Source organism: Carettochelys insculpta, chromosome 7, assembly GCF_033958435.1.
Source record: "Carettochelys insculpta isolate YL-2023 chromosome 7, ASM3395843v1, whole genome shotgun sequence".
NCBI lineage: Eukaryota > Metazoa > Chordata > Testudines > Carettochelyidae > Carettochelys > Carettochelys insculpta.
Window position 1 is genome coordinate 13627345 of NC_134143.1, and position 26098 is coordinate 13653442.

General features: G+C 42.2%; 1 protein-coding gene across 2 annotated transcripts in view; it reads right to left on the reverse strand.

Moving 5' to 3' along the window:
* KCNMA1 (potassium calcium-activated channel subfamily M alpha 1) overlaps positions 1–26098 on the reverse strand; it is an 863058-nt gene that overhangs the window by 257392 nt on the left and 579568 nt on the right. For both annotated transcript variants that reach the window (XM_075000037.1, XM_075000036.1), the window contains exons 6-7: positions 16776–16851; positions 8076–8151 (exon numbers count right to left, since the gene is read on the reverse strand). In XM_075000037.1, coding sequence (XP_074856138.1) covers positions 8076–8151; positions 16776–16851 — 152 coding nt within the window. The remainder of the gene's footprint in view (positions 1–8075; positions 8152–16775; positions 16852–26098) is intronic.

Genomic DNA, 26098 nt, shown 5'->3' on the forward strand with positions numbered 1-26098 from the left:
AGAAAGTTAGTTTGTTGCAGGTTGTTGTAATAGGCCATGAATCCAATATCTATGATCAGTCCATGATTTCTGGTGTCTAGAAGAGTAATAAATTTAAGTTCTGAGGCTGATCTTTTGAAAGTTTCTTGCAGATTTCCTTCCTGGATGACGTCTGATTGATCAGGTGCAGAGTGATTGCTGCTGAAAGAAAAGTTACTCACCGTAGTAACGGTGGTTCTTCGAGATGGGTCCCCGTGGGTGCTCCACAATAGGTGTCGGGATTGCCTGGCGCCGCAGATCGGATCTTCCAAGCAGTTTCTGCCGGACCGCGCATGCGCCGGTGCGCGCCGCTCCCTTGCGCGCTCCTGGCCATGTGCGCGATCCGGTCCCCACCAGTTCCTCGACCAACCGCCTCGGGTGCCCCTGCAAAACACTAACAGAGATCCGAAGCGGGGAGGATGGGCGGGTAGTGGAGCACCCACAGGGACACATCTCGAAGAACCACCGTTACTACGGTGAGTAACTTTTCTTTCTTCTTCGAGTGTCCCCGTGGGTGCTCCACAATAGGTGACTACCCAGCAGTAACCCAAGATAGGAGGTGGGTAATCGGATTATGTGCAGCTTGTACCTGAGAGGACCGCTGCGGAGAGACGGGTATCCTCTTGGAATACCCTGTGAAGGGCGTAATGTTTGGCGAAGGTGTCGTAGGATGACCAGGTCGCCGCTCTGCAAATGTCTTTTAACGCAACGCCCTTGAAAAAGGTTGTTGATGCCGCCACCGCCCTAGTGGAATGAGCCCTGGGAGTGGCCGATAAAGGAGTCTTTTTGAGCTCGTAGCACATTTTTATGCAGGATACAATGTGCTGTGAGATTCTCTGCGAGGAGAGACCTTCTCCTTTCGATTTGGGAGCGAGGGAGACTAGGAGTCTATCCGTTTTTCGGAAGGACTTGGTCCTGTCTACGTAGAAGGCTAGCGCCCTCCTCACGTCCAGGAGGTGTAGGCGCGCCTCTTCGTTGGAGTTATGAGGCTTTGGATAAAACGAGGGTAGAACAATAGGTTCGTTAATGTGAAACTCGGAAGAAACTTTGGGAACATAGGCTGGATGCAGCCGTATGGTTACCGCCTCCTTGGAAAAAACAGTGCAGGGTGGCGTTGCCATGACTGCCGCAAGCTCGCTCACCCTACGAGCTGACGTAATTGCAAGAAGAAAGGTCGTCTTTACTGTAAGGAGGCAGAGGGGAACCGTGGCCAAGGGCTCGAACGGTGGTCCCATTAGCGTGGTAAGCACCAGGTCCAAGTTCCACGAAGGTGGAATCGGTTTCCGAGGGGGGTATAGGTTTACCAACCCTTTGAGGAACCTGGTAACCATAGGGTGGGCGAACACCGTGTGCCCTTCCCCCTCATGTCTGAACGCCGAGATGGCAGCAAGGTGGACCTTCAACGAGGATAGTGAGAGTCCTCCTCTCTTGAGGTCCAGTAAATACTCTAGTATTGTAGGTATAGGCACCAAAAGGGGGGCCAGCTGTTTGGTAGAACACCAAGCCATGAAGCGAGTCCATTTTTGCTTGTAGGTCTTCCTGGTGGAAGTCCTCCTGCTACTTTCTAGGACTTGCTGTACTTCCACTGTGCATGTGCTCTCTAGGGAGCTGAGCCATGGATTAACCACGCTTGCAGTCGCAGGCTTTGGGGGTGCGGGTGCACTCTGGACCCCTGGGCTTGCGTGAGCAGATCCGGCGCCACCGGAAGGGGCATCGGTGGACGGTCCGACATGCGCAGGAGTAGGGGGAACCATTGTTGTCGATCCCACGTTGGGACTATCAGGATCATCCGGGCCCTTTCCCTCCTGGCTTTCTGCAAGACTTTGTGGATCAGCACTGTGGGAGGAAACGCATAAAGCAGGGGGCCCCTCCATGGGATCGCGAACGCGTCCCCCAGGGACCCCCATCCCAGTCCTGCCCTGGAGCAGAATCGTGGGCACTTCTTGTTGTGCTGAGTGGCAAACAGGTCTATTTGGGGAAAACCCCATGCGTGGAAAATCGGCCGTAGCAGATTGGGACGGATCTGCCACTCGTGTGTGAGTGCAAAACGCCTGCTCAGCTGGTCTGCCTTCACATTGTGCGCACCCGGCAAGTATGAGGCTTTCAAGATTATATTGTTGGCGATGCACCAGTTCCATAAGCGGATTGCTTCCGCGCATAAGGCACGGGATCGAGCTCCTCCTTGCCTGTTTATATAAAACATGGTGGAGGTATTGTCTGTACTGATCCCGACGACTTTGCCTTGTATGTGGTCTCAAAAGTGTCTGCAGGCGTTGAACACTGCTCTGAGCTCCAGTATATTTATGTGTAGTGACTGTTCCGTGGGTGACCACAGTCCTTGAGTCACCTCTTCGCCCATGTGCGCTCCCCACCCAGGAGGGAGGCATCTGTAGTGAGAAAAACCGATATTTGCGGCTAGTGGAAGGGTACCCCTGTTAGCAGGCTCCTGGGGTTTACCCACCATTGCAGGGATTTGCGCACCCCGGCTGTGGGCGACACCACCCTGTGAATGGTGTGTACTGCCGGTTTGTATACACTCGCCAGCCAGTGCTGCATGCTGCGCATGTGTAACCTGGCGTTCTGTACTACGAACGTCGCCGCTGCCATGTGGCCCAGCAGCTGCAAGCACGTCAAGACCGGCACCGTAGGGCTGAAGGTGATGACCTGCACGAGGGAACCGATGGCCCGAAAGCGAGCCTCTGGTAGATATACTCTCGCTGTAACCGAGTTTATGCGAGCCCCTATGAACTCTATGTCCTGTGTGGGGTCTATTTTCGATTTTGCCAGATTGATAACCAGGCCGAGTGAAGAGAACGTGTTTGCTGTGACGCGTATCATGCGCAGAACCTTCCACTTTGAGGCCCCTTTGAGCAGGCAGTCGTCCAGATACGGGAAAATAAATACCCCCTGTCTGTGCAGGTAGGCTGACACCACTGCCAAGGTCTTGGTGAAAACTCTGGGGGCCGAGGAGAGGCCAAACGGTAGGACCTTGTATTGGAAGTGTTCGTTGCCTACCATGAACCGGAGGAATTGCCGGTGAGCCGGATGGATAGTTATGTGGAAGTACGCGTCTTGTAAATCGAGGGCTGCGAACCAGTCTCCATCGTCCAGTGCTGTAAGGATGGAGGCGATTGTGGTCATCCGAAAACGTTGCTTGCGCAGGTACCAGTTGAGGCCGCGAAGGTCTAAGATGGGCCTCCAGCCTCCTGTCTTTTTCTCCGTGAGGAAGTACCTGGAGTAGAACCATTTCCCTTGCAGTTGCTCCGGCACTCTTTCCACTGCCCCTATGAGCATGAGATGGTCCACCTCCTGCCTGAGCCTCGCTACATGGGAGGCCTCCTGGAGGTGGGGCTTGGGTGGAGGTCGTGACGGTGGGAGCGACTGGAAGGGGATGGCGTACCCCGTGGCTATGATCTCCAGCACCCATTTGTCTGTGGTGATCCTTTGCCACTGGTCGTAGAATGGTCGGAGGCGATGGTGGAATAGTCGCTTCGGATGACCTTGTGCGATGGTAGTGATGGCGCAGCCCTGGATCTGTATGTCAAACTTGTGGCCTTTGGCCCCACCCCGAGGACGCACGGCTCTGTTGTGAACGTCGCCTGGGAGTTCTGTACTGCTGGTGCTGTTGAAGTCGCCCTTGCTTGTAACCCCTGTGGTACTGGGGGCGCTGTTGCTGGTACTGGTACCGTCTTTGTTGAGGTTAGTACCTTTTCTTTGTGTATGGAGGGGTGTTGCTGTGGAACGTGCTGCTGTGTCCGCAACGTCCAGGGCGATCTGAACTCCCGTCCTCGAGGCCGCGTAGCCTTCTTGCACTATGGCCTTGAGCACCGGCTTTTTGTCCTCTGGAAGCGAGTCCATGAGAGAGGTTAACCTGGAATAGTTGTCGAAATTATGGTTTGCTAAGTGTGCTGCGTAATTTGCCATTTGCAACGTTAAAGTGGAGGAGGAGTAGACCTTTCTGCCGAACAGCTCTAGCTTCTTGGCATCTTTGTCTGTCCCCCTGTCCTGAATTGAGATGTCTTTGATCTTTGTTGCGACGACTCCACCACCAAGGAATTTGGCTGTGGGTGGCTGAACAGGAACTCCATGCCCTTCGCCGGCACGAAGTATTTCTTATCCGCTCTCTTTTGGACAGGCGGAATAGTCGCAGGGGTCTGCCATATCGTAGTGGCGGACTCTAAGATCGCTTCATCAAGCGGTATTGCTACTCTGGAGGAGGCCGGAGGTCTCAAATTTTTGAGGAGTTTATGGTGTTTCTCTTGCACCTCTGCTGTCTGGATGCCTTGCGTGAAGGCCACCCTCTTAAACAGCTCTTGAAACTGTTTGAGATTGTCCGGAGGATGGACGTCCCCCGGGGCCGTAGCCTCGTCCGGGGAGGAGAGCGAGGAACCGCTGGGGTACGTCTCTCTGGACCCTTCCGGTTCCTGCTGGTGATGGTACACCCTCTCGCTAGAGGTTTGCGAGGGAAAATCTCGGGGTTCCATAACCAGTCCCCCCTGAGATGCTTGAGTCTCTGTCCCCGGTCGCAATTGCCCTTGGGGGTACGAGATCGTCTGTGGGGATCTTTCCCTAGTAGATTGCCGATGGTGTCTATGCCCCGCGTGGTAGGGGCGACCATGGCAGTATAGGCACTGTTCTTGGGAAGGTGACCTAGACCACTCCCTTGGTGCATACCCTCTGCGTCTGGGGGAGGGAGATCGTCGAGACACTGGAGAGAGCGATTTTGCATAATAGTCCAGCGGTTCAAACCCCAGGAAGGGTGAAGGTGGTCCCAGCCAGGGTGAGGCTGGTTGCAAAAATGGAGAAGGGGGCTCCGGGTAGGCTAGGGGGGACCCCTGCCTTCTGGTTGGAGTCTGCAACATAAGCGGAGGGCTGTGAGAAAGCAACTCCACAGCCCTGTCCGGAGAGGGGCTGCAATGCCTCCTCTTGTGTGCAGCCTTCCCCCTCCCTGGAGGAGGTAACTCCGCCCCCTGACGCACAGGGGATCCCGGCCCCGTCCGCACTGTGCTCGGCACGCTCGAAGGCGGTGCTGCACGTGCGGTGTCCTTCGGTGCCTGCAGGCTGTGTGCCTGCGCGCTCTGCACCGCCGGTTCCCCGGGGATCGGTGCCGCTGCCTGCGGTGCCGCCAGCACCGGCGCTTGTTTAGCCACCGCCCTGCCTGCGGTGCGGGGCGGCTGGCTGATTATCGGAGGCTGAGCCGCTTCCACGTGGCTCTCCGTGCCGCCGCCGATCAGCTGTTGCTGCGGCTGGGGGCTGCTCACTCCTCCCATCCCGCTCGCTGTTGCTGCCGGCAGGGATCGGGCTGGGGAGGCTTTCCTCCGTTTCTGCGCTGATGGGGTGAGAGAGGCAGCTTTCCTTTTATGGGCCCCGGAGGGTCCCTCCTGCTGCGGCCGCTCCGGCACGTCTGGCTGGAGGGCCTTATCAAAAAGCAGCATTTTAAGCCGTATCTCCCTGTCTCTCCTTGCTCTGGCTGTTAATTTAGCACAGAAGGAGCATTTCTGTGCAACATGGGACTCCCCAAGGCACCTTATGCATAGACTGTGCCCATCGGATGCTGGCATCGCCTCTCGGCAGGACTCACATTTTTTAAATCCTGAAGAGGACATTGTTGGTGAGTCTTTCAGTTGTTAAACGGGTACTTAGCACCTTCTCTGTGCTGTTTTCCCCTTCCGATGGCCTGCCGCAGCAGGAGGGCTGATGGCCCTATGCTTCTGGCCTCCGGCGCTTGTTACTGGGACTGGATTGAAGCTGTCCCGCTTGTAGTTTGTTTGTTGCTTTTTTTTTTTGTTGTTTTTTTTTTTTTGCAAAAATAACAACCGGCTAACTTGCAGTAGCCTAAGTACTTGAAAAACTTTAAAGAAAAACAGTTAAAGTCATTGAATACGCTACTTGGCCTTAGCCTAGTTCGGATTCCGTCTGCAGCCGACGGCGGTTAAGAGGAACTGGCGGGGACCGGATCGCGCACATGGCCAGGAGCGCGCAAGGGAGCGGCGCGCGCCGGCGCATGCGCGGGCCGGCAGAAACTGCTTGGAAGATCCGATCTACGGCGCCGGGCAAGCCCGACACCTATTGTGGAGCACCCACGGGGACACTCGAAGAAGAAAAAGTGTTCAGCCAGCGTTTGTCTTTTTTTTTTTTTTAATTTTCCTATATGATAAACTATAAATTCAGAATAATTTAATTTAAGTTAATGAAGTTATTCCAGATTTACACTGACATTACTAAAATCACAATCTGGCCCAAAATCTATTGTTGCATACTTTGCTATGACTATCAACTTGTTATCTTGCTCACCTGTGAATTGAGCACAAGTATCTACTACAAATCAGGTATGAGGAATCCATGGCTCCTGGTCCAGATCCAGACCATGACTTGCTTGGATCTGAACCCAGCATCCAACCCGTGGCAGGGTCAGGGTGTGCAGAGCCCCAACCCTCCCAGACAGATCAGGCAAGCTTGGACTAGGATCCAGACCACTGAGGTGGGGTGGTGGGGGGAGCAGAAAGCGGCTTGCGTGGTACCACGGCTGTTCAGTGCTGTTTTCCCAGCCAGGGGAAGGGGATGTGGAGCAGCAACAGCAGCCTTGACAGCACTGCCCAGAGATTTCACCCTGCTGCTCTGTTTGGGCTGCTTCTGCACCCCTCCTCCTACCCAGATCACCTGTTGCCAGCCTGCTCCTGCACCCTACCTCAAACTCAGACCCCACTGCCCTGGCTCCCATGGAGCTAGGGAACCACATCACTGAGGGTTCCACACCCTGCACAACAAAATACACATATAAAGTCCCATTAAACTGCAATTACAAAGCATAATTTTCAGTAAACAAATCATTTCCCAAACTTCTATGGCAGATTAATGCCATTATTTTACAACTGAGATCTTTTTTAGTTATAGAAGTGTTTAGAAAGAGCAGCTAATAAATACTGAATAAAAGCTTAAACCATCCAATATAGATAATATTTTGGCACAGAGAGAAAGTCATATGATTATTATAAATCTGACTAAGGCAGAGAACTATTCTCTAAGAACATTCCTCAAAAGTGTTAGTAATCAGATTGTTCCTCTGAAAATACTAATTGCTTCATCCATGAAGCTTTGTGTTTCCTAATACCAAGCAGTCCTGTAGCATCGTAAAGACTAACTAAGTTATTAGGTTGTGCACTTTTGTGGATAAGACCCACTTCTTCAGATTATTGTGGGTCCTAGGATGTCCACTCTCAGAAAAAGGATGGCATTACCATTTACTCAGTACCAGCCTTTTCCAGCAAGTACTCCTAGTAATTACTAAGGAAATATTGCCATCTAGTGGTACCATGTGATTATTAAAAGACTTTGATAAAAATCCAAGAGTTAGGTAAGTAACAGAGAGAAAGCCGTGCTAGTCTATATACTATCAAAACAAAAAAGAAGTAAAGTAGCACTTTAAAGACTAATAAAATAATTTATTAGGTGAGTTTTCGTGGGACAGACCCACTTCTTCAGTCCGTAGCCAGACCAGAACAGACTCTCTGTTCTGGTATGGCTATGGACTGAAGAAGTGGGTCTGAACCACGAAGGCTCACCGAATAAATTCTTTTGTTAGTCTTTAAAGTGCTACTTTACTGCTTTTTTATTTTAAGAGTTACGTAAGCATTGTTTAACCCAAACGGGGAGCTTATACACTAACAGATATTTTGGAGCATAAAGCTTTCATGGGCAAAGACCCGCTTCATCAGATGCATCTGATGAAGCGGGTCTTTGCCCACGAAAGCTTATGCTCCAAAATATCTGTTAGTCTATAAGGTGCCACAGGACTTCTTGTTGTTTTTGATGATACTGACTAACTTGGCTACCTCTCTGGTACTAAATAGGGAGGTTGATGATGTGAATCTTACTTACTGTGCAGAATTAATTTTGGGTAGCAGGCTGGAAAGTTGTCATGCCTTTCTTAATTGTACTGTGCAACTGTGATAAAGGATTGTCCTGAGTCAGGTAATTTCACATAATAAAGAAAGTAACTCAAAGGAGTGTATGCATGGAAAAAAAAATCCAGATGAAATATTTTCAAGTATACTTACCAAATGTATGAACCCAGCTGCTGTCAGCCATGTGCTGATAAATATAGAGCAGAGATTCACCAGCTTGATGGAATTACTGCACAAACAAACAAATGTATATAGATATATTTTACAGATAAATTGCAACTGGAACACCATCTACATAAATGAACAAATTCATAATGAGTATCTGTAATCAAACAGAGAGTTTCTTAGTATATTCCTTAGCCCTGAAGTTACTCGTACTCGGTGGGAACAGAAGCAGGTGCTGTCTGGGGATTAAAGAAATACGGAAAAATATATGCAAAAACATCTATTATTACATGGCTTGCAATGTCTACTTTCACAGATTGCATGCAGTTTGATATACAGCTTTTTGTGAAACTATTAAATGGAGGGAATAATAATAATAATAATAATTTAGAAAAGCTCTTGGAGAACTGAGGGCTTGTTTACACTTGTCCCCAAGTTCAAAGGACGCTTGGTAACCAGGGTGATGGGAGGTTACTAATGAAGTGCTGTGGTGAATATGCAGCACTTCATTAGGCTAATTCCTGCCTCCCCAACCCCTCCCACAGCAACTTCGAAGTGTCAAATTTCAAAGTGCAAGCATGCATGTAGCTGCAGGCACTTCGAAGTACCTGCACTAATTCAAAGTGCCTTTACTCCCCAACTGGCAATACCAACACCAATTTTTGGGAGTAAAGACTTCAAAGTAGGACTACACACATGCCAGCACTTTGAAGTTGCCACGGGGAGAATTAGCCGAATGAAATACTGCATATTCACTGCAGAAATTCATTAGTAATCTCACATCACCCTGATTACCATGGGCCCTGCGAAGTTGGGGGGCAAGTGTAGACCCAGCCCGAGAGAATTGTCTAGCAGCAGGCAATATGATAATTGAGGATGTAAATTACATTTGCACCCATGATCAAACGGGAGATACCATAGGTCTAAAACATGTGTTCTTTTCCTATTTTCACATTATCATCTACTTTTCTTTTCCCCTCTGCCTGTTTTTACTTGGATTCTGAATAGAACTTTGTTCAGCATAAATATTTTGGGCCAAATTCTCAGCTAATTGGTGTAGATCTAAAGACTACATAAATTTAGAATTGAACTTTCATAGCTGTAAAATGTATTTGTACATATCATGCTTTGTTTTATTGATTTAATTTTTCTTCCCGGTGTGTTTCTTCAGTATGGTTTTTGCTTTTAGCTCCACCTGTTGAGATGTTCTATACTGTGAGCATCCTCAATAATGAAAAAGTAATTTACAGCGTTTAACTGAACAGCTGATAAAGTATATTGCATGACTGGGGTTTCAATTTTGCACATACAGAAAATAATCAGTGAACAGATCAGTACAGTTAATTTGTTTGATTTTCTTTTATAATTACATGTAAAAACATTTTTATTAAAGAAAAGAGGTGAAAGTACTGTTAGTTTTATTTAAATTTATTTTAAGAGTAATCGTTACAATGTTAGAAGATAATGGACAAAAAAATTATGTACTGATGGGTTTACTGTTATTTACCTTATGGCAAATATGGGACACCAGCCTCTGGGGATATGGGGGCTGCTGTCCCATCTCAGGGCTCCTCAGTGATGTGGGCAGCTGCCCCACAGTGAAACGCTAGGGATGGGAGCTCTGCAGCCTCCTGATGAGGGGGAGTGGAGGATGGGGGCTCCATAAATTGCCAAGGGAGGGTGGGAGGTGCCAGGGAATGAAGAGGCCGCCCTGTGGCAGAACTCGCCGACAGCTGGGGCTGCTTCCGTGACGTGCGAGGGAATGGGGCAGCTGCCAAGCGGAGAAGCTACCTGGCAGCAGGGGCTGCTGCCTTGAGACATCAGCTGCCAAGGAACAGGAGTCCTGAAAAATATGGGACAGCTACCTCATTTTCTTAAAAAATTTGGGATGCCTGTGAGACAACTTAAATAAGGGACTGTCACAGGAAAAACTAGACAGATGGCTACCCTACTGATTGTTGAAATATCCTCACCTGAGGTGACTGACATGTCCCTGGCCATGGGCTGTGGTGTCTGTGTGTTTATCCCCACATCTTAACCAAAAGCCTTGGGAACTAAGCATTTTAACATCTATGTTGTTTAATTCATGACTTTATTCCCTATCAAGCCCATAGGAGTACTCTATAAAAATCTGTAAAAAATCCCCTTTGAAAAACACCATATAGAACTGTCTAGAATGAAGCAAACAAGAATGACAGTTAGAAAATGACAGTTGGTGTAAATATTTATGAGGGGCAGTTAATATGTATAAGTTACAGTTTGAAATCCTAATAGTTAGTTGGTTAGGTTTGGATACCTACTAAATATGGAACATATAGCTTTCCTCGGTTGCTATGACAACCAAAATGCAACATGGACTTCAAACAGGTCCTCACAGGCCCTATAAAGTTAGGAGCTTGAGGCCCTTGCTCTCACTCCTTCTGGGGACCTGGACCTGGACTGAGCTGAAATCACTAAAGAGCTGAAGAAGAAAGAAGAAAAGAAGGTGACAAGCTTCATGTCAGTCGTCGTACCCTAGTCGCCGAGGGACGTCGAAGACCCAAAGAGGACGCCTTCAGGAACTCGGACTTTGCGCCCATAGTCATTGAGGGACAAAGAAGAGCTCCTGATTGCAGCCATTTTGAAGGCTCCGGTTTTTCCCGGAGGGTTTGTTCCGGCAGGTGACGCCGCCTGACGAGCGTGCGCCCTGTGACAGGGACAAACCACAGCAGCAGTCCTGCCCTTCTCCTCCTCAACCATTGCCGTGGCCGGTGTGGAGAACTAAGGGCGTTCTGAAATTACTACAAATTTGCTTGCTTATTTGCAAATTTGTTACAGGACGTTTTTGTATCCCCACATTGGTTCTTTTCCTCCTGGTTCTTTTCTTTAATCCTCTTTCCTGTCAGGCCTAGCGCAGCGCTGTAAAAACGCGCCTGTGCAGCCATACTTTCCTAGCTCCTGAAAGAAGCGATTGCAGGCCCAGCGCCTGGAAACAGAGCTAAGGAAGGAGAGGTAATAATCAAATGTACTTGTAATGACCTGGTTAATGTGTATATTTTACACGTGTTGTATCTTTGCTTGCTGCTGGATGTGCTAACCAATAGCAGCAACGCATTATAGGTGGTAGGCTGGGACTGCCCCAGTTCTGCTAACACAATCCGAACAGTGTAACCCTTTGTTTCTACCAGCCCACGTAAAGCACAGGGGGAACTATTTATAGCCAGCCTGAGATATCTTCAACCCTCAGAGTATTCTAAAAGCATAATTTACTTTGCCAATAAGAGGCAAGGATTAATTTGACTGGCCCGTAATAGAGATGGATATTGTATTTGGAAACTATCGAGAAAGGTGTTTCTTACCTTGGGCTAGCTGTTTATCTGGCAGTCCAATCTAGGGAGTCATCGTAAGAGGTGACCCCAAACCTCAGGAACTGAGGTAGGAGTTCCTACTGAGGTAGGAGGCGGTCCCATTCCATCTGCTCCCCCCTGTTCGAGAGGGAGGTTGAGCGCCTGGATCATCGTAAGAGGTGATTCCGGAATTAGGTTTGAGAGCCTCGTGGCTCTCCCCCCTGCCTGTGAGGGAATAACTCCCTGCAGCAGGTTACTTCTTATTCTTTGCCATTAACTGGCACCTCTATAAAAGAGGATTGTGTAATATTGTGCTTTAACTACTTTCCCCTTGCAGCACTTAGCGAAGACGTCATGGGATTCCTGGGATTTGCTGTAAGTAGTGGGACATTTTGAGGGTGCTGCTCATTGCAGCTTTACATAATTCAAGGGCTGGTGTCATAAATAGACAAACTCTGTGCTAAAAAACTAGTAGAGGAAAGGGAAAACCTATAATCTGTCAATTTAGGTTTATCCTCGTGTGTAATTCCTCTCCCCTTAATAAATTCCTCTTGTGGTTGCACCTTTAAAGGGACTCATTCATTCTTTCAGGGCAGACAGTGTTCAGCACCATTCCTGCGGATCCTACCATAACCCTGTAAACCCCATTGCGAATAACCACCATGTACACCATGCTGGGTTGCAGGGTAAAATCCAGTGAGACACTCTACCAGCATCTCTAAGGGTGCGGTTAGGTGTCTCGGGGGCAAAAAATCAAGAAAAATTTAAATTTTGTGTTGTGCCTCAGTTTCCCCTAGTGCACGCAAATTGTTCATTGTGCTTCACAGCACTGCCCTCCGCGATACTGATTAGTTGAATACTTGTCATTCAGTGTGCTAAGTACATTCATATTCAGCTTTGTGAATGTCTCCCAGCAATACATACCCCAAACTATACTGATACTGCAATCTAATAAAGCACTGAAACATGTGGATAACTAAGAATGCAGGTCATCACACTGGAGTATATTATATAGACAATTAATATAGATATCCTGTTGGTGGTCACATTTGTTTATAACGTAGGACTCAATTCGCTGTGTTCCTAAATCAGACCTAAAGACATCATAAATAAGTATGCAGTGCTTCATTATGAAAGTCTGAGTATTGCTCATCCCATGAATTTCAGAGTGGGAATATATCTTCCCAACAACTAAACAAAATGCGAGCTGGGTTCTGGGTCTTATCTTAGTACAAATAATAATAGTAATAACTGGTATTGAATAACTGCTTTGGTTTCTTCTTAAAGTTGGTTTTATTTTTGCATGTTTATTCACAATTGTACCCTGCCTGTCCTTTATGAAATACCCTGTCTTTCTGCCAGAGACTAAATATAGATGATAGATTAGTCACAAACATTTTTGCTGCTCTTTAAGCTCTTCCCAACATCTGTGCAAAACCTTTATTATGGGGCTTTCCTAACGCCCTGTACTTTTACTGAAATCTGGAATGAAATAGCAAGAAAAAAATCCCTAACTATAGTCTATTTTCTAAAATATGGGAGAAAAAATAAGTCTGAAAAGGATAAATTACAGTTCATAAATACATAAACCTTAAGTAAATAAGGAACATGGGTAACCTACTAGAGGTTCAGTAAACTCAGCATCTGCTAAAGGAGAACTAAGGCATTTTTTTAAATGTTCTGATAATTACATAACACCCAACAACTCCCTGTTTAATATACCCACTTTTCCATTTGTAATTTGTTCTAGCTGCTTCCCTGGATCTCTGTATCATGAATGGCCTCTGTGCTGATTGGATGAATGAGATTTGTTCCTTTAATCCTAGTCCTTCAATTGCTACACTCACTCAGCTTCTCTCTCTGACTTCATGCCGGAGAAAATGAAACCTTGCAGGCAGTAATTTTAACTTAGGCATTAAAGTCAATCATATCTTTCAAGAGAAGGGAATTTCTTCCTTTCCAGCAAGAGCAAAATATTAGTCTGTCTTTCCACATGAAGTATAGAAGAAGAGATGTACTGAATAATGCATCAATATTACACCATACTTGCTTTTAAGTGTTGTTACTGAGCATGCAGCATATGAAAATGGTCCCTTATGTTACAGATTTAGGGCAAAAATGGGCAGCTTAGGTTAGTGAGTGGCCTTCGTTTATCACAGAGGGCTTCAAGATTATTGTAACCAAGAAGGTCTCCTGGGACAGGAGAGTTTTGCAAACTGCACTTGCATACGTATACATTTGCAGGGTGAGCCAACTGAATTGTAGGAGCCCTATTTTTTTTTTTTTTTTTGATGCAGAGGAAGTGCATGGTTCTCAGCATGCCCCTCATTTCACATCACTTTAGGAACACCGGTAAGAGAAAAAAAACCTGTATGGATGGAAACCAGTGGAATTTGGCAACCCTGTACGTGGGCAACAGTAAACAAAGTGCATTGTGGGTCACACACATAACCCCAACAGGCCACATGTGATCCACAGGCCATAGGTTGCCCACCACTATTTAGGACATTCTTTACCCAAGCATGGATCACTTTAAAAAGAGGAATATGAAATAATACATTCAGATTTGTTTAAATAATCCAAGGATTTAATGTTCAAAATACAATTACTTCAGTGTTGATAGCAATCAATCTTATTTATTATTGCAGCTAGATACTTCAGACTCTATCCTGAGCCTTTTGATATTTGGCTTGCTTTGCAGCTCACCTGCTTTTTGTGCATACACTTCTCACTGTCTTCAACAATACCTGGCCTTCCTAATCAGAGATGAATAATATTTTAAAATTTCTACAGTCATAGTACAGGACCCTGAAATGTTTTACAGCTCTCTCTATGCAGAGGCACTTCACCTGTGGTTCAAATGAAGTCATGTCCAGGGCAGAATTCAGCAGCTGTTTAACAGCATGAAGTATTAAACCACAGTTTAGGGCAGAAAGTGAGGCATACCACTGAATATTAAACACTGCTATTAGAATTTACATTGGCAGAGTGTATTTAATCAAAACAGGAATTTTGTCAGTTAACTGATTAATCCGTTCTAACTCTTGCAAAAGTGGGAAGGATAATGAGTTAATCTGAATGCTTAACAGGTAGATTTTCCTTCCTATTTCTGTTTTGTTTTGTTTTGAGGTTAATTTGCACATCATATCCAATTAACAAAAATGCATCCAGATCTAATTTCAGCTCTAGCATAGCAACTGCACTGAAGTCAGTGGAACTACATCCAATTCTTCTAGTCTGGCTCACAAATTTTATAAAATGATATTTTTGGACACCGGTAATATTTTGTATTATTAAGATGTATGTATGTTTATTATATAGATTCCAGATGTGCCTGAACGCAGTATGTTCAAGAATAGAGGGGGACACATAAACAATTTATTCTGAAGCCTTTGATTATTTTTGAATTAAATGAATTGTTTAGTGATAAACCAGTTCGGGTTAATCAACTGAGTAAAACTGAAAGGCAGGAGCATAAGTAAGCTGGATTTGAAGGGCTTTAGAGTAATCAGAAGAGGAGATTTACAGATGCCACCATATCCATGTAAATAATTACAAAGATGATGAGCATCTAATTTGGGAGTAAAGGTTGGCACCAGACAAATTCTATTATGAACAAAGGGGACAAGTCTCAAGACACCTTTAAATGGAATAAATGTAATTAATGCATCTCCTCTTCACTTGCTGGTCTACAGACTTATAATTCTATTGCTCTTGAAGAGGATTCAAACCTTTATCCAAAGCTTACTGAACTCAGCGGGAGTTTTTGCACTGACTTCAGTGGGCTTTGCATAAAATCCTTTGTATTCTGCAACTGAATTTTGATATGCTGAGTTTCAAGTAACAAGTACACTTTCTCCCTACAGGTCCAGTGGCATTTTGGCTCTGTCTACACTAGAAGCATCTGTCTGCAGAACTAACTGTCAGAAGAGATGTTCCAACAAAACGTCTGTCAATAGATTGTGTCTACACATAAAAGCTTCTTCAGTTTCTGTCAACAAAATGCATTTTGTGTGTAGATGCTACACCAGTTTTGATGACAAAACCCCAGTTTTGTCTACGAGACTATCTAGTGTAGATTTAACCTTTAAGGCTAAAGAACTGTAATTTCTCTGTATGTTTATTAAACCAGTTTCATTATTTGAAAAAAAATATCATTTGTTAAACTCTAACACAGTTCTAGGCAGATTTTAAGCCAGTTCCAGTGAAACCCTTTCACTATGAAAGGTTGAGTAATGAGAATATTTTTAAGGTTTAAAGGATTGCAAAGACTGCTGCTTGTCATGAACCTGTGATAGGTCCATTTAGTCACTACCAGCAGGATGATTTACATGGAGTCCTTGCTCATTAAGAGAAAGAAACTTGACCTACATTACACACCTTCAAATAGAGGATGGTGAATGAATACGAAAAGAGAGGAGGGATTCTATCTATTAAAATAATTACTAGAACATTTGTTCCATACTTTAACACATGCTAAAAATTAAACTCTTTTTTATTGTGAAACTTGACACAGACCCTTTGGTACTTCAAGCTGATTAACTAATGGGCACCGTAAGAGCCACTGTGCACTCCCACAGAAGAAGTTCAAATACAAACACCATTGTTAACAGAAGTATTTTTAAACATCTTTACGAAGGAAGGCTTATAAATGAATGGAATGAGATAGCCTCAATGGAAAAATCAACATAAAATATTTTCTTTACGTCAAGGATTTTCATAATAATGAAGAGCAATAATGGTCATCTCTAAAGTGCCCTCTCTGTCAGATGTTTTGTTGGGCAAGTTATTTCCTCTTTAATGAGGAAACACAGTAGAGATTCAGAATATGGAAGGATGGATTATTTAATCCCTTTGTAGATCTATCATGCTTCTTAATCATAATCACACAATCCCTTGTATGTTACAGGTATAAAATATATCAAACGAAATGATCAACATATGATATCAAAGAAACCTTTAATTTGATAAAACTTTCACTTAATATGCAGGGTGCAATGGACATTTTGAAAAGAGGAGATGACTTAATATTTGTATAAGAAATAAGACTATATATTAGAAGGCACTAGGTTCACCAATGCAACCAGTCACTAATTAAATTAATATTCACATTTCTGCAAGGCAATAGCTGCATGGATGAAGCTCAAATACAGCTTGATTCATGAATGTTCCTTAATGTCTTTATTTCACACTTCCTCAGGGGAAAAAAGGTGGCAGAAGGAGAGAGAGAGAGAGAGAGAGAGACTAAACCATAACTTCTGTGTTTGCCAGTGGCATAATGGAAGAAGAAATTACCTCTAACTATGACTATAGACTGGATAAGACAGACTACAGACAGGTAAAGTATGCATTAAAGTCTTACCTTGTTTTTAGTATATTCAGAAACTGCAAAATTTCTGAAAACTGTATCAGTCTAAGAGCTCTTAAAAATCTTAAACCTGTATAAAGAGAGAATCAGACATAACTCCACTGCATAGTAACCCATATTGTTATAACTTCCAAGTTACAATGGTAATAATCAATTAAATCAACAGTATGTAGCATACAAAGAGTGTCAAATACCTTTGAAGTGTTCTTCCATATTTAATAGTCCCAAGATCTTGACTGGCTTTTCTCAATTAAATCTCTTTCTATACACTACCAGAAAAGCATACATCTAGAAGTGGGAAATTTAAATGGCTATGATGACCTCAAAGCTATGGATAAAAAACCTAACTTAGCCTCATTTGGGGGTGTTAATGGACAATTTTCTCTCTTCTAGAATGGCTTACCATTGCAAATATAGATACACAATTCTCCCAGTGATTAGCAAAAGAAGAGAGAGATTATAAGCAAGAATCTGATAACCTGATTTTGAAAAAGCTAGACAGTGGATAGGCCAGATTAAATTGGTAATTCTTAATGACGTAACATCTTTTATTGTTCTAATGCGCCTGGTCTCCATCCGAAACTTCAAAATTTACCACTTACTGTAGCTTTAAAAAGGTAAAAGGATTTTGCTTCCAAGAAGGTGACAATTATAATAAATGACTTAAGTATGGTCTTACAAATGTAATAATTTTATGAAGAAATATCAATGGGTTGTTGAAATCATGTTGCTCGGATAGGAATTCTCAGACAGCTGCAGGGACAGACAAACACACACTAAGAGAAAATACCATAAAAGGTTAAGGGCTTAATTTAGTGAGAGACTTCTGCTGGTAGTAAACAATTTTGTTGCAGATCTTTGGCATATGAGTCAAGGTACATTGTGTATTTTATATACATACCTTATATAGTTAACCAGAAAGCTTTAGAGATTATTTTCCAACCGCACAGTGGGACCAAGATTTAAATAATAAAAATTAATATGGTATTTTGACCATTAAGGCTGGGTCTACGGCAACATCAATTCATGCATTCTCCTTCCTGATATTTTTAGTTTATTAGCATCTAATAATCTCATTTAGCATCCAAACAGCATTTCTGTTTTCAAGTCCTAACTAAGATGTGATGCCTCAGAAACTCAGTCAGATGCGTAACTAGACACATGGCAGTGGGCTCCAGTGGAACTACAGATTGAACCTCTCTGATTTGGCACCCTTCGGGCCTGGCCAGTGCCGAACAAGAGAATTTGTCGGATGACGGGAGGTCACTATTGTCTAGTGGCATTACCAACACTTCCACTGCCTACTAGGATCTTAGAAGATGTTTACAGGAAGATTGCATCTAAATAACAGCACAGAACACTGAAAGCCAGGACTGGTGGCTGTGAACAAACTTTATGGGACCATGGGAAACTTGGCCACGCCCATGCTAAGGGGTTGTATGGCTAACTAAAATCATGCCGGGTTACAGATGTTGCCGGATAAGAGAATTCTGGATTGGGGAGGTTCAACCTGTACTCACAAAAGGGAAATTACACACATTCTCAAATCTTTGTAGAGTTCATTTTTCTACACTCTAGTGAGGTAATTACATAACATTTATTATTATTATTATTATTATTTGTAAGTGGTGAAAAGCAGCCTTACCAAGGTTGAGGATCTCTTGCAGTACATGTGTAAAAGGAGTATAATAATAGCTCACTGATTACTATACATGGGAATTGTGAGAATTAATCAAGATGTGCACAGTCATCTAAGATCTAGACTAAAAGGGCTCAGTATTACAAAATTTTCCATATGACCACAGTTATCAAGTCATCGTTTAGAAACAGGTATCAAGAAAGCTAAACATCATCATCCTGTTTTGAAAGAAAAATCTGCTTCCTTTAGACAAAGATAATCAAAAGCTGCTAAGATGCTTGGGAAAGGTTACAGTTAGCATCAAAACCTCAATTTCGAAGGCCTCACTGTGATTTCAGCCCATGTTAAATGGGCACCCAGAGGAAGCACACTACATCAAGGAGCAAAGGATTACAGAAAATTCTTCATAGCCACTGGAAAATTATTAGCAGTGAGGCTCTTCTGTTGCCATAGCTAACATCACTTGCCCAGTGTTCCATCAGGAAATAAATACTTGAAAAAGAAAGTGAATGAGTTAGAGGTGAGTTGACACAAAAACAGCATTCCTCAGTGTGACAACACCTTTTTCACATGGCTGTCTTTCTTATATAGTTACCCAGTTTATTGACAATATGAGTCTTTCAAAATGAAAGTCAAACATCAGCCCCAAGAAATTATGAAGCACCTGTCCTGAATGATATCCAAAGATGGTGAATAGGGATGGGATAAAAATAACATTCATTGTGGCATTTGATATTCCCTCGTTTGTGGACACTGAACCTAAAACTGTAAAACAAACTTTCTGGAGGATCTGTAATGTCTGTTTAGCTTTCTCAGTCCATGTCTCTTTTTTTGTGAATTGCTGCACTTTCAAATAGAAGCAAGGGCAAGAAGTGCTACCACAGTAAAAAGTCAGACTATCCTACATATATTTCTACCCTGACCAGAAGCACAGAGGGAATTTTGCAACAACCTGTTTTGATGACACTTCCAGCTAATGGTTTCTGGAATTAACAAGTACAGGTATTCAGGAAAAGCATGGGAAAACTCAGTCCTTTTGGTGCCTTTCTGAACAGAAGTCAAAGCTTTACACCGGTTTCACAAATAGTGGTCCCAATTTATATTGTTTGTTTCTTTTGATTTTTACACAAATTCATGCTAATATTTTAGGAGAAAAAGACAGATGTGTTAATTTTTTAAAAAAATTATATTAAAATTGCCTTCCTCTCAAACATGCAGATCTGATGAAAGTTTGGGGTCCAGCATTCAGACTGAGTTGGAATGTCATCATTCTCCTTGGATAAAATTCCTCTACATGAAGCATATTTAATAAGAACAATCTAGGGATGTTAAAAACATTCTTCAAAATGGAGCAGACTATAGAGCTATAGTGAAACATCCCAGGAGACAGCTGATCTTAGAAGGTCTATGGTGATGTTTAAACTATAATGTATTTGTTAGAAAAAGTAAATATGTTTAAAGATGCTAATATTAAAACTCTAATGCAACAAGTATAAAATGAGACTTTGCAATATATTTGAGGCCCAACAGAAGTGAGCAGTTAACAGAGGGACTAAATTCTTCACATCAGCGCGTGAGCTACAATTATAAGATTTAAAAATATGTATCTTGTGATAAACAACTAAACAGCAAAGAAACTGCTGACCTGGGATCCTGACTTAAGAGGTTTATGCTTAAAATCAAACTCATCTATACATTAGGGAAAGTTCAAATACTTTAAGATGTTGATAATTAAAATATTTAAAGAGGTAATGCATATAGGGGAAAAAACGTAAAAAGACAGTTACATACTTTACTAAAGTATGAGACTGAGAAACTTAGCCTATGCTGCTTGTCCAAAAGTTATAACATTTTGTGAAAAACAAGAAAACCACAGAAGGAGAGTTTAGCTCATGAGCAACCAAACAGACAGGTTTTGCATACCCCAAAACTAAAAACAACTCCCTGCAGTGGGGACAGTTACACCTGGATCCCAGTGCCCAGTCCCAACATGGAAAAGGTTTGCAAATACCTTATCGTGGGGCTGAAATGGAGTGGAGGGCCATCATTACATTGTTCATTACAGTGAATTTTATCCCTTGATAACAGAATTAACTAGTTGAACAGAGATCAAAGAAAAGGAGAATTCCCATTGTTAAATGACTACTATGGAAGGAGGTGTATGTGTGTAAATGTGTTTCGGGATCTAAAGCATGTGAATATTAACCGATCTATCCTCAGCAGTAAATTACATGCGTTTGGAAAGACTGAATAAATTCATAGGTTCCAGTCCTTTCTTCAAATAGAATGAAAAGAACAGCTGCTAGAAGTGAACTTTAAGAGGCAGACTCAAATTAAATGAATTTTCCCTGGTAGATGATTGGCAGTATCACCTTGAGCCTACCCAGATGATGAATGAACTGACTTTGCCTCCAAAGGAAAGCCCACACATCCCTTCATTCTGGTACTGTATTAATGACATGCCAAAAATATGCTCACAATTAAACGTGCCTCTGAGTAGATGACATGGTAATCCTTTACTCATACTGATCAGTTTGCCACAGCACCAAGACTGTTCTCAGAAACGAAATGGGTTTGATAAAAATCAGCTTTCCATCGGTCCAAACACAGCAAAACCTGGTCTGCTCATATTAGGTTTAGTTTATTGGTAAGTCTAATTTAAGTCACTACAATGGGCTCAAACAAAAGGTCCATAAAAGTGCCAGTTTTCAGAGCTGAGTGACTGCATCAAAACTACAGGTTGAACCTCTCTGGTCTGGCAGTCTGTAATCTGGCTTGATTTTATTTAGTCAGACAACCACTTATTATGGGTGTGACCAAATTTCCTGAGGTCCCACAAAGATTCCTAACAGCCACCAGTTCTAGATCTCAGTGTGCTGTGCTGTTATTTACCCTTAAACATCATCTAAGAGCCCAGGAAGCATTGGAAGCGTTGGTACTGCTGCTAGACAACACTGACCTCCTGTGGTCTGGCAAATTCTCTCGTTCAGCACCAATAAGGCCCTGAGGGTGCCAGACAAGAGATGTTCAACCTGTAGTAAGGTGACATTCCTTATGCAATAGGTCTTGCTAATCCTATTTCAAATTCACTCAGTTGATAGTTACAAAGATGATTTGTCTGTCAGCCCTACAAATACGCCAAAGTTCTGAAATTCAAGCAGAGTTATTTTTTATGGCTTGTACATCAACAGTAATAAAGATTCTGTCATAAGGACCTATTGTTTTACTTCTGAAGACGTAACAGTTGGAAAGGAGTCTAGCTCATAGAATCCTACAGCTATGTCAGATCTGCAAAATATAACAGGAATTTTTGTAGCACTGTGAAACCTATTTGTGAAGTTACTCTGTCTGTGTAGTGATGCATTATCTTATCACTTCATAATATGGAATAACTGTTAAATTACCTTGCCTGCACAATCAATAATCTATATATATTCTGTTTAGGTAAAATCACTTTGTAGTTCAATGAATTCTACTTTGATTTCAAATAGCTTCTCTGTGTTAGATATTTAATTTGGATCCTGCTCTTACTGGGCTAAATTAATGACTCAAATCACTGAGAAAGTCCTCTAAAATGCTTTTCCTTGAATTCATTCTCCTTTATCCAAGTGATGAATTTTATATTGGAGTCTTTATATAATCTGACTTGAGCAGACACACAAGGTTTCTAGTGAAATATAATTTGCGATTAAGCTTTTAATCTTTCACACCTTTTCTACTCCTTTTAAAATATATACGAAAACTACCTCTCTTATCTAGAGGACACGATATATGCAGCCTATGGCCTGATACTGTTAATCTACTCCAGAAAGTGACTCTCTAAAACACATTTTCTTTTACTTAGCACCTCTGCTCTCTGTGTGTAAGATGGTTGCCTTTGCTTACTTTAGTAAACAAATTAAGTCAATATTATTTTAATGATTCCCAAACCTACTGAAACAACCTGGGAGAAAGAGAATCAACTGGATTCTATTTCTTCTTGTAATTCATGAAGATAATTCTTTGCATTAGAAAACTTGCACTGGTTAATGAAACTGAATTTAAATCTATCTAGTTAAAACTGTGCTAACTCCTAATACTGACACATTTAAGTCAGTGTAACACCACATCATTTGCTTGCTTAAATTGATCATTTACTGATACAAGTTAAATTGATTTAAACAAGGCTTAAATCAGTTTATCTACATTTGCACAAGTTCAGTTAGATCAATGACTAATGCTCAGTGGACAATCAGTTCAGTTAAAGAAGGTCAATTTCCAATATAGACAACCCCAATATTCCAAGCACTTGTATGTGTGCAAAATTACTGACCAAAAGGGGCAATATGCTCAGGGCATATTTTTTCCTTCTGAATGTTTACAATAGATGGAAGGAACCCAGCTTGGCTTTTAGATCCCAGGATGAGCAAGCAGTTATTGACAACAAGAAATAAACATTATTTTGAGTTGTAAATTGAGCATAGCCATTGCTGATCTGCAAAAAGTATTGAATTCTTCAAAGATACACTGCATATAAAAACATTGCTCTTGGATGAGTGATATATACCCCCTCAGTATTGTTTTAGCCAAGAGCCTTTCAGTCCTACCAGGACTGTATACTTCACTGGAAGTTCTAAAACAGGTTATGGCTGTAGAATTATGTTACCAGGGGACATCAACTGCACAGTGGATTACAGAGGTGTTTTTAATAGATTCAGAGATTTTAGAGAAGAAGGAATCTTTGCAATCATTTAGCCAGATTATAGTAGTCCAATAACTAGTCCAATAACACGTGTACTCAGATCCTCCCAGTCCTTTACTAGGGCACCTAGTATATAATATGAATATTGTCCTACTGTAGACTGCATTAATACCTAACTAGCTAAAAATGTTTGTTATGAGGGTTAACCATTTGTTTGCAGAGCACTGTGAAGATGTAATGCACTTGAGGATAGCTCTACACTTATGGGAAGATCGACACACTGGTGGTCGATCTTCCAGAGTTTGATTTAGTGCACCTACTGGGCATGCGCTAAATCGAACTGTCATGGCACAACCCACAACCACAGTATTCCTGGAAGTTGATAGGAATAAGGGAAGTCAATGGGAGGGTTTCACCCATTGACCTCCTGCTGCACGGACAGCAGCAAAAACCAATTTTAGATAAGTCAACTACAATTATACAATTCTTGTAGCTGGATTTGCATATCTAGAATTGATTTTACCTCCTAGCATAAACATCACCTAAGTAAATTCTACATTCTATTATTTTGGTTGGATAGGTATGTATTTACACACACAATCTGTGGTGGGTTCATGAAGCTGAGGGAAAGGATTGATTTCAATTTGGATAAATTAAGTATTTGCATGCTAAATGTTTTTATAATGGTTGCTCTGAAGCTAGATTGCTATCTTTAAGACAATGAATTGAATTGAAACAAATATGAAATAAATATTCTCACTAATAAGAGATGCAGGTATCCTGGCCTGCTTTCTCAAAACTGTCCTTAATGAAGCCTGATTTTCAGAAGTCTGGTGATTTTTTCCCCTCCTGAAAATCAAGTTATCTGAAGTTGGGAATCCAAAAAACTGAGGCAACAAAACCATTAGTCTCCTTAAAAATCAGTCCACTAGTCTCAGAAACTGACTATTAAGACACACATTTGGAAAGTAGACAATGGAGGTCCAATTTCCAAAGAATGTGCAGCAGCCCCTGATTGTACATAAGCAATCAATGGCAGGTATAAAAGATGGCAGGCAAAAATTATACACCTTAAAAAAACAAACAAACAAACAAAGAAAAAAAAAACTGGCCATAAATAAAAGTTTTCAAGCTCCATTATCTGGGAGAATTATCTTTTTTGTCTTTTTCTGCTAGAAGATACACATTTTACTCATTTGCTTAGAGGTTGCACTCTGGTCCCACTAAGCCATTCACTTCACTCTAGTCCCAAGTGCTCAGGTTTTTTTAGTAATATGTTCAATATTTTTGGAAATCAAATTGCTGCATCACAAAGGAGCTGCTCCAAACTCCACTGAAGCCAATGGGAGCTGTTAATTGAGTTCAGTGGATGATGGATCAAACTTCATAAAGGGCCTCTTCCTATGAGCTGTGAGTACTCAATACACCATTAATTTCTGAATCTATGCTCAAGGGCTAGAAGGCAGTTAAATTAAAATAGAAAATACATATCTGATATACAAGGCAGCTGCAGTAGCTAAGAAAAAGACATTTTCCAACAGAAAGTGTACTGAAAAACAAATAGCATAGATTTAAGTCTTAATCTCCATTACATGTCTAAAAGATATATTGAATTGAGCATTCTCTACATGTCATTCAAGCACTGATGCAGTCTGCTCTACAAAATTAAAAATTGCAACTAGATTAGTAAACAGCATCAGTTAGGATTACTCAAAGGCTACAAACCCCAACAAAGGGAACACCTTTTCAGCATAAATGTAATTTGCAAAGGAGAACACAGGGAACTCCCCACAGATAAACTATTTATTGGCATAAAATACTATAGTCAGGAGGTTTCAAAAAGGCAAAAATGTGAACTAGGTGCTAACTCACCTTGACATTCCCATGTTCTGAAGGTAAGATACCCATTTATATATGGGAGTTTGCTTATATGCAGACTGCAGGCCCAGTCATGCAATAATTTCCCATCAAAACCATCGTATGCGCTCTCTCTCTCATTCATCTATCTTTTCTAGTTTGCATTATTTTCCAAATATATTGGGACCACTATTTACTTCAGTCCCCTCCAGTGTTGGGGCCTTTGCATAAAACTTCCATTTCTTCTTTTCCTCACTCACAGGAGTTTCAAAACTGAGGTGTTCCCTTAGAATAATATAAGCTTCCTCCAAACGTTTTAGTGTTTATGTTTTTTTTAACTGTATGGTTATTAGTGTTTTTTAACAATAGGGCTCAAAATTCATTTCTGACACTGGTCAAATACTAAATATCCACATATGCTCCTATTAATCAAAAGAATTGCATAATTTTCCACTATCTTACTAGATCTAGAATAAAATGGACATCATTTTTGGTGAAATTAATGACTTCTATCACTTAATGACTAGTTCTATCCAATGGCTAGTTCTACGCAGTACATGAACAATACTAGATATTTTATTCAATGCTCAAAGCACAAGAACTTCTCTTGGGAAACAAGATATAATCTGGTCTAATAATAAAACAACACAATGACCATGAAACATGGAGACCAGCCTCCTTGTGGGCAAAGTGCTTTTCCAGGATGAAAAGCCTCTAGATAGGTTCTCCAAATCCTCAATCTGCCACGCTGCTGTGCAGAACTCCACAGGATCACCCCTGGAGAATAGGCTCAAAAAGAAACCAGAAAACTTTGACATGAAGAAAAAGGCACAATGACCTGTATTGTCACAATGGTCTGTGTGCCCAGGCTACGCTCTTTTACAGGAACAAATATATAATGGACAACAACAAAAGCAATAAGAAGATGCAGCCAGTGTATTTGGCTTATATGGCTCTGCCTGTAAGTGTTATATAAGTGTGCAACAGATCAGCACTTACATAGCATGAAAAATCTACTACCTATGACCCATAGCGGAAAAATTGAATTAACGGCTTTAGATGGTCCTAAATCAAAAAGGGTGTATATTAATATTTTTTCAGGCAGTACAACAAAAATACTTCTTTACTAAAATTCTTTGC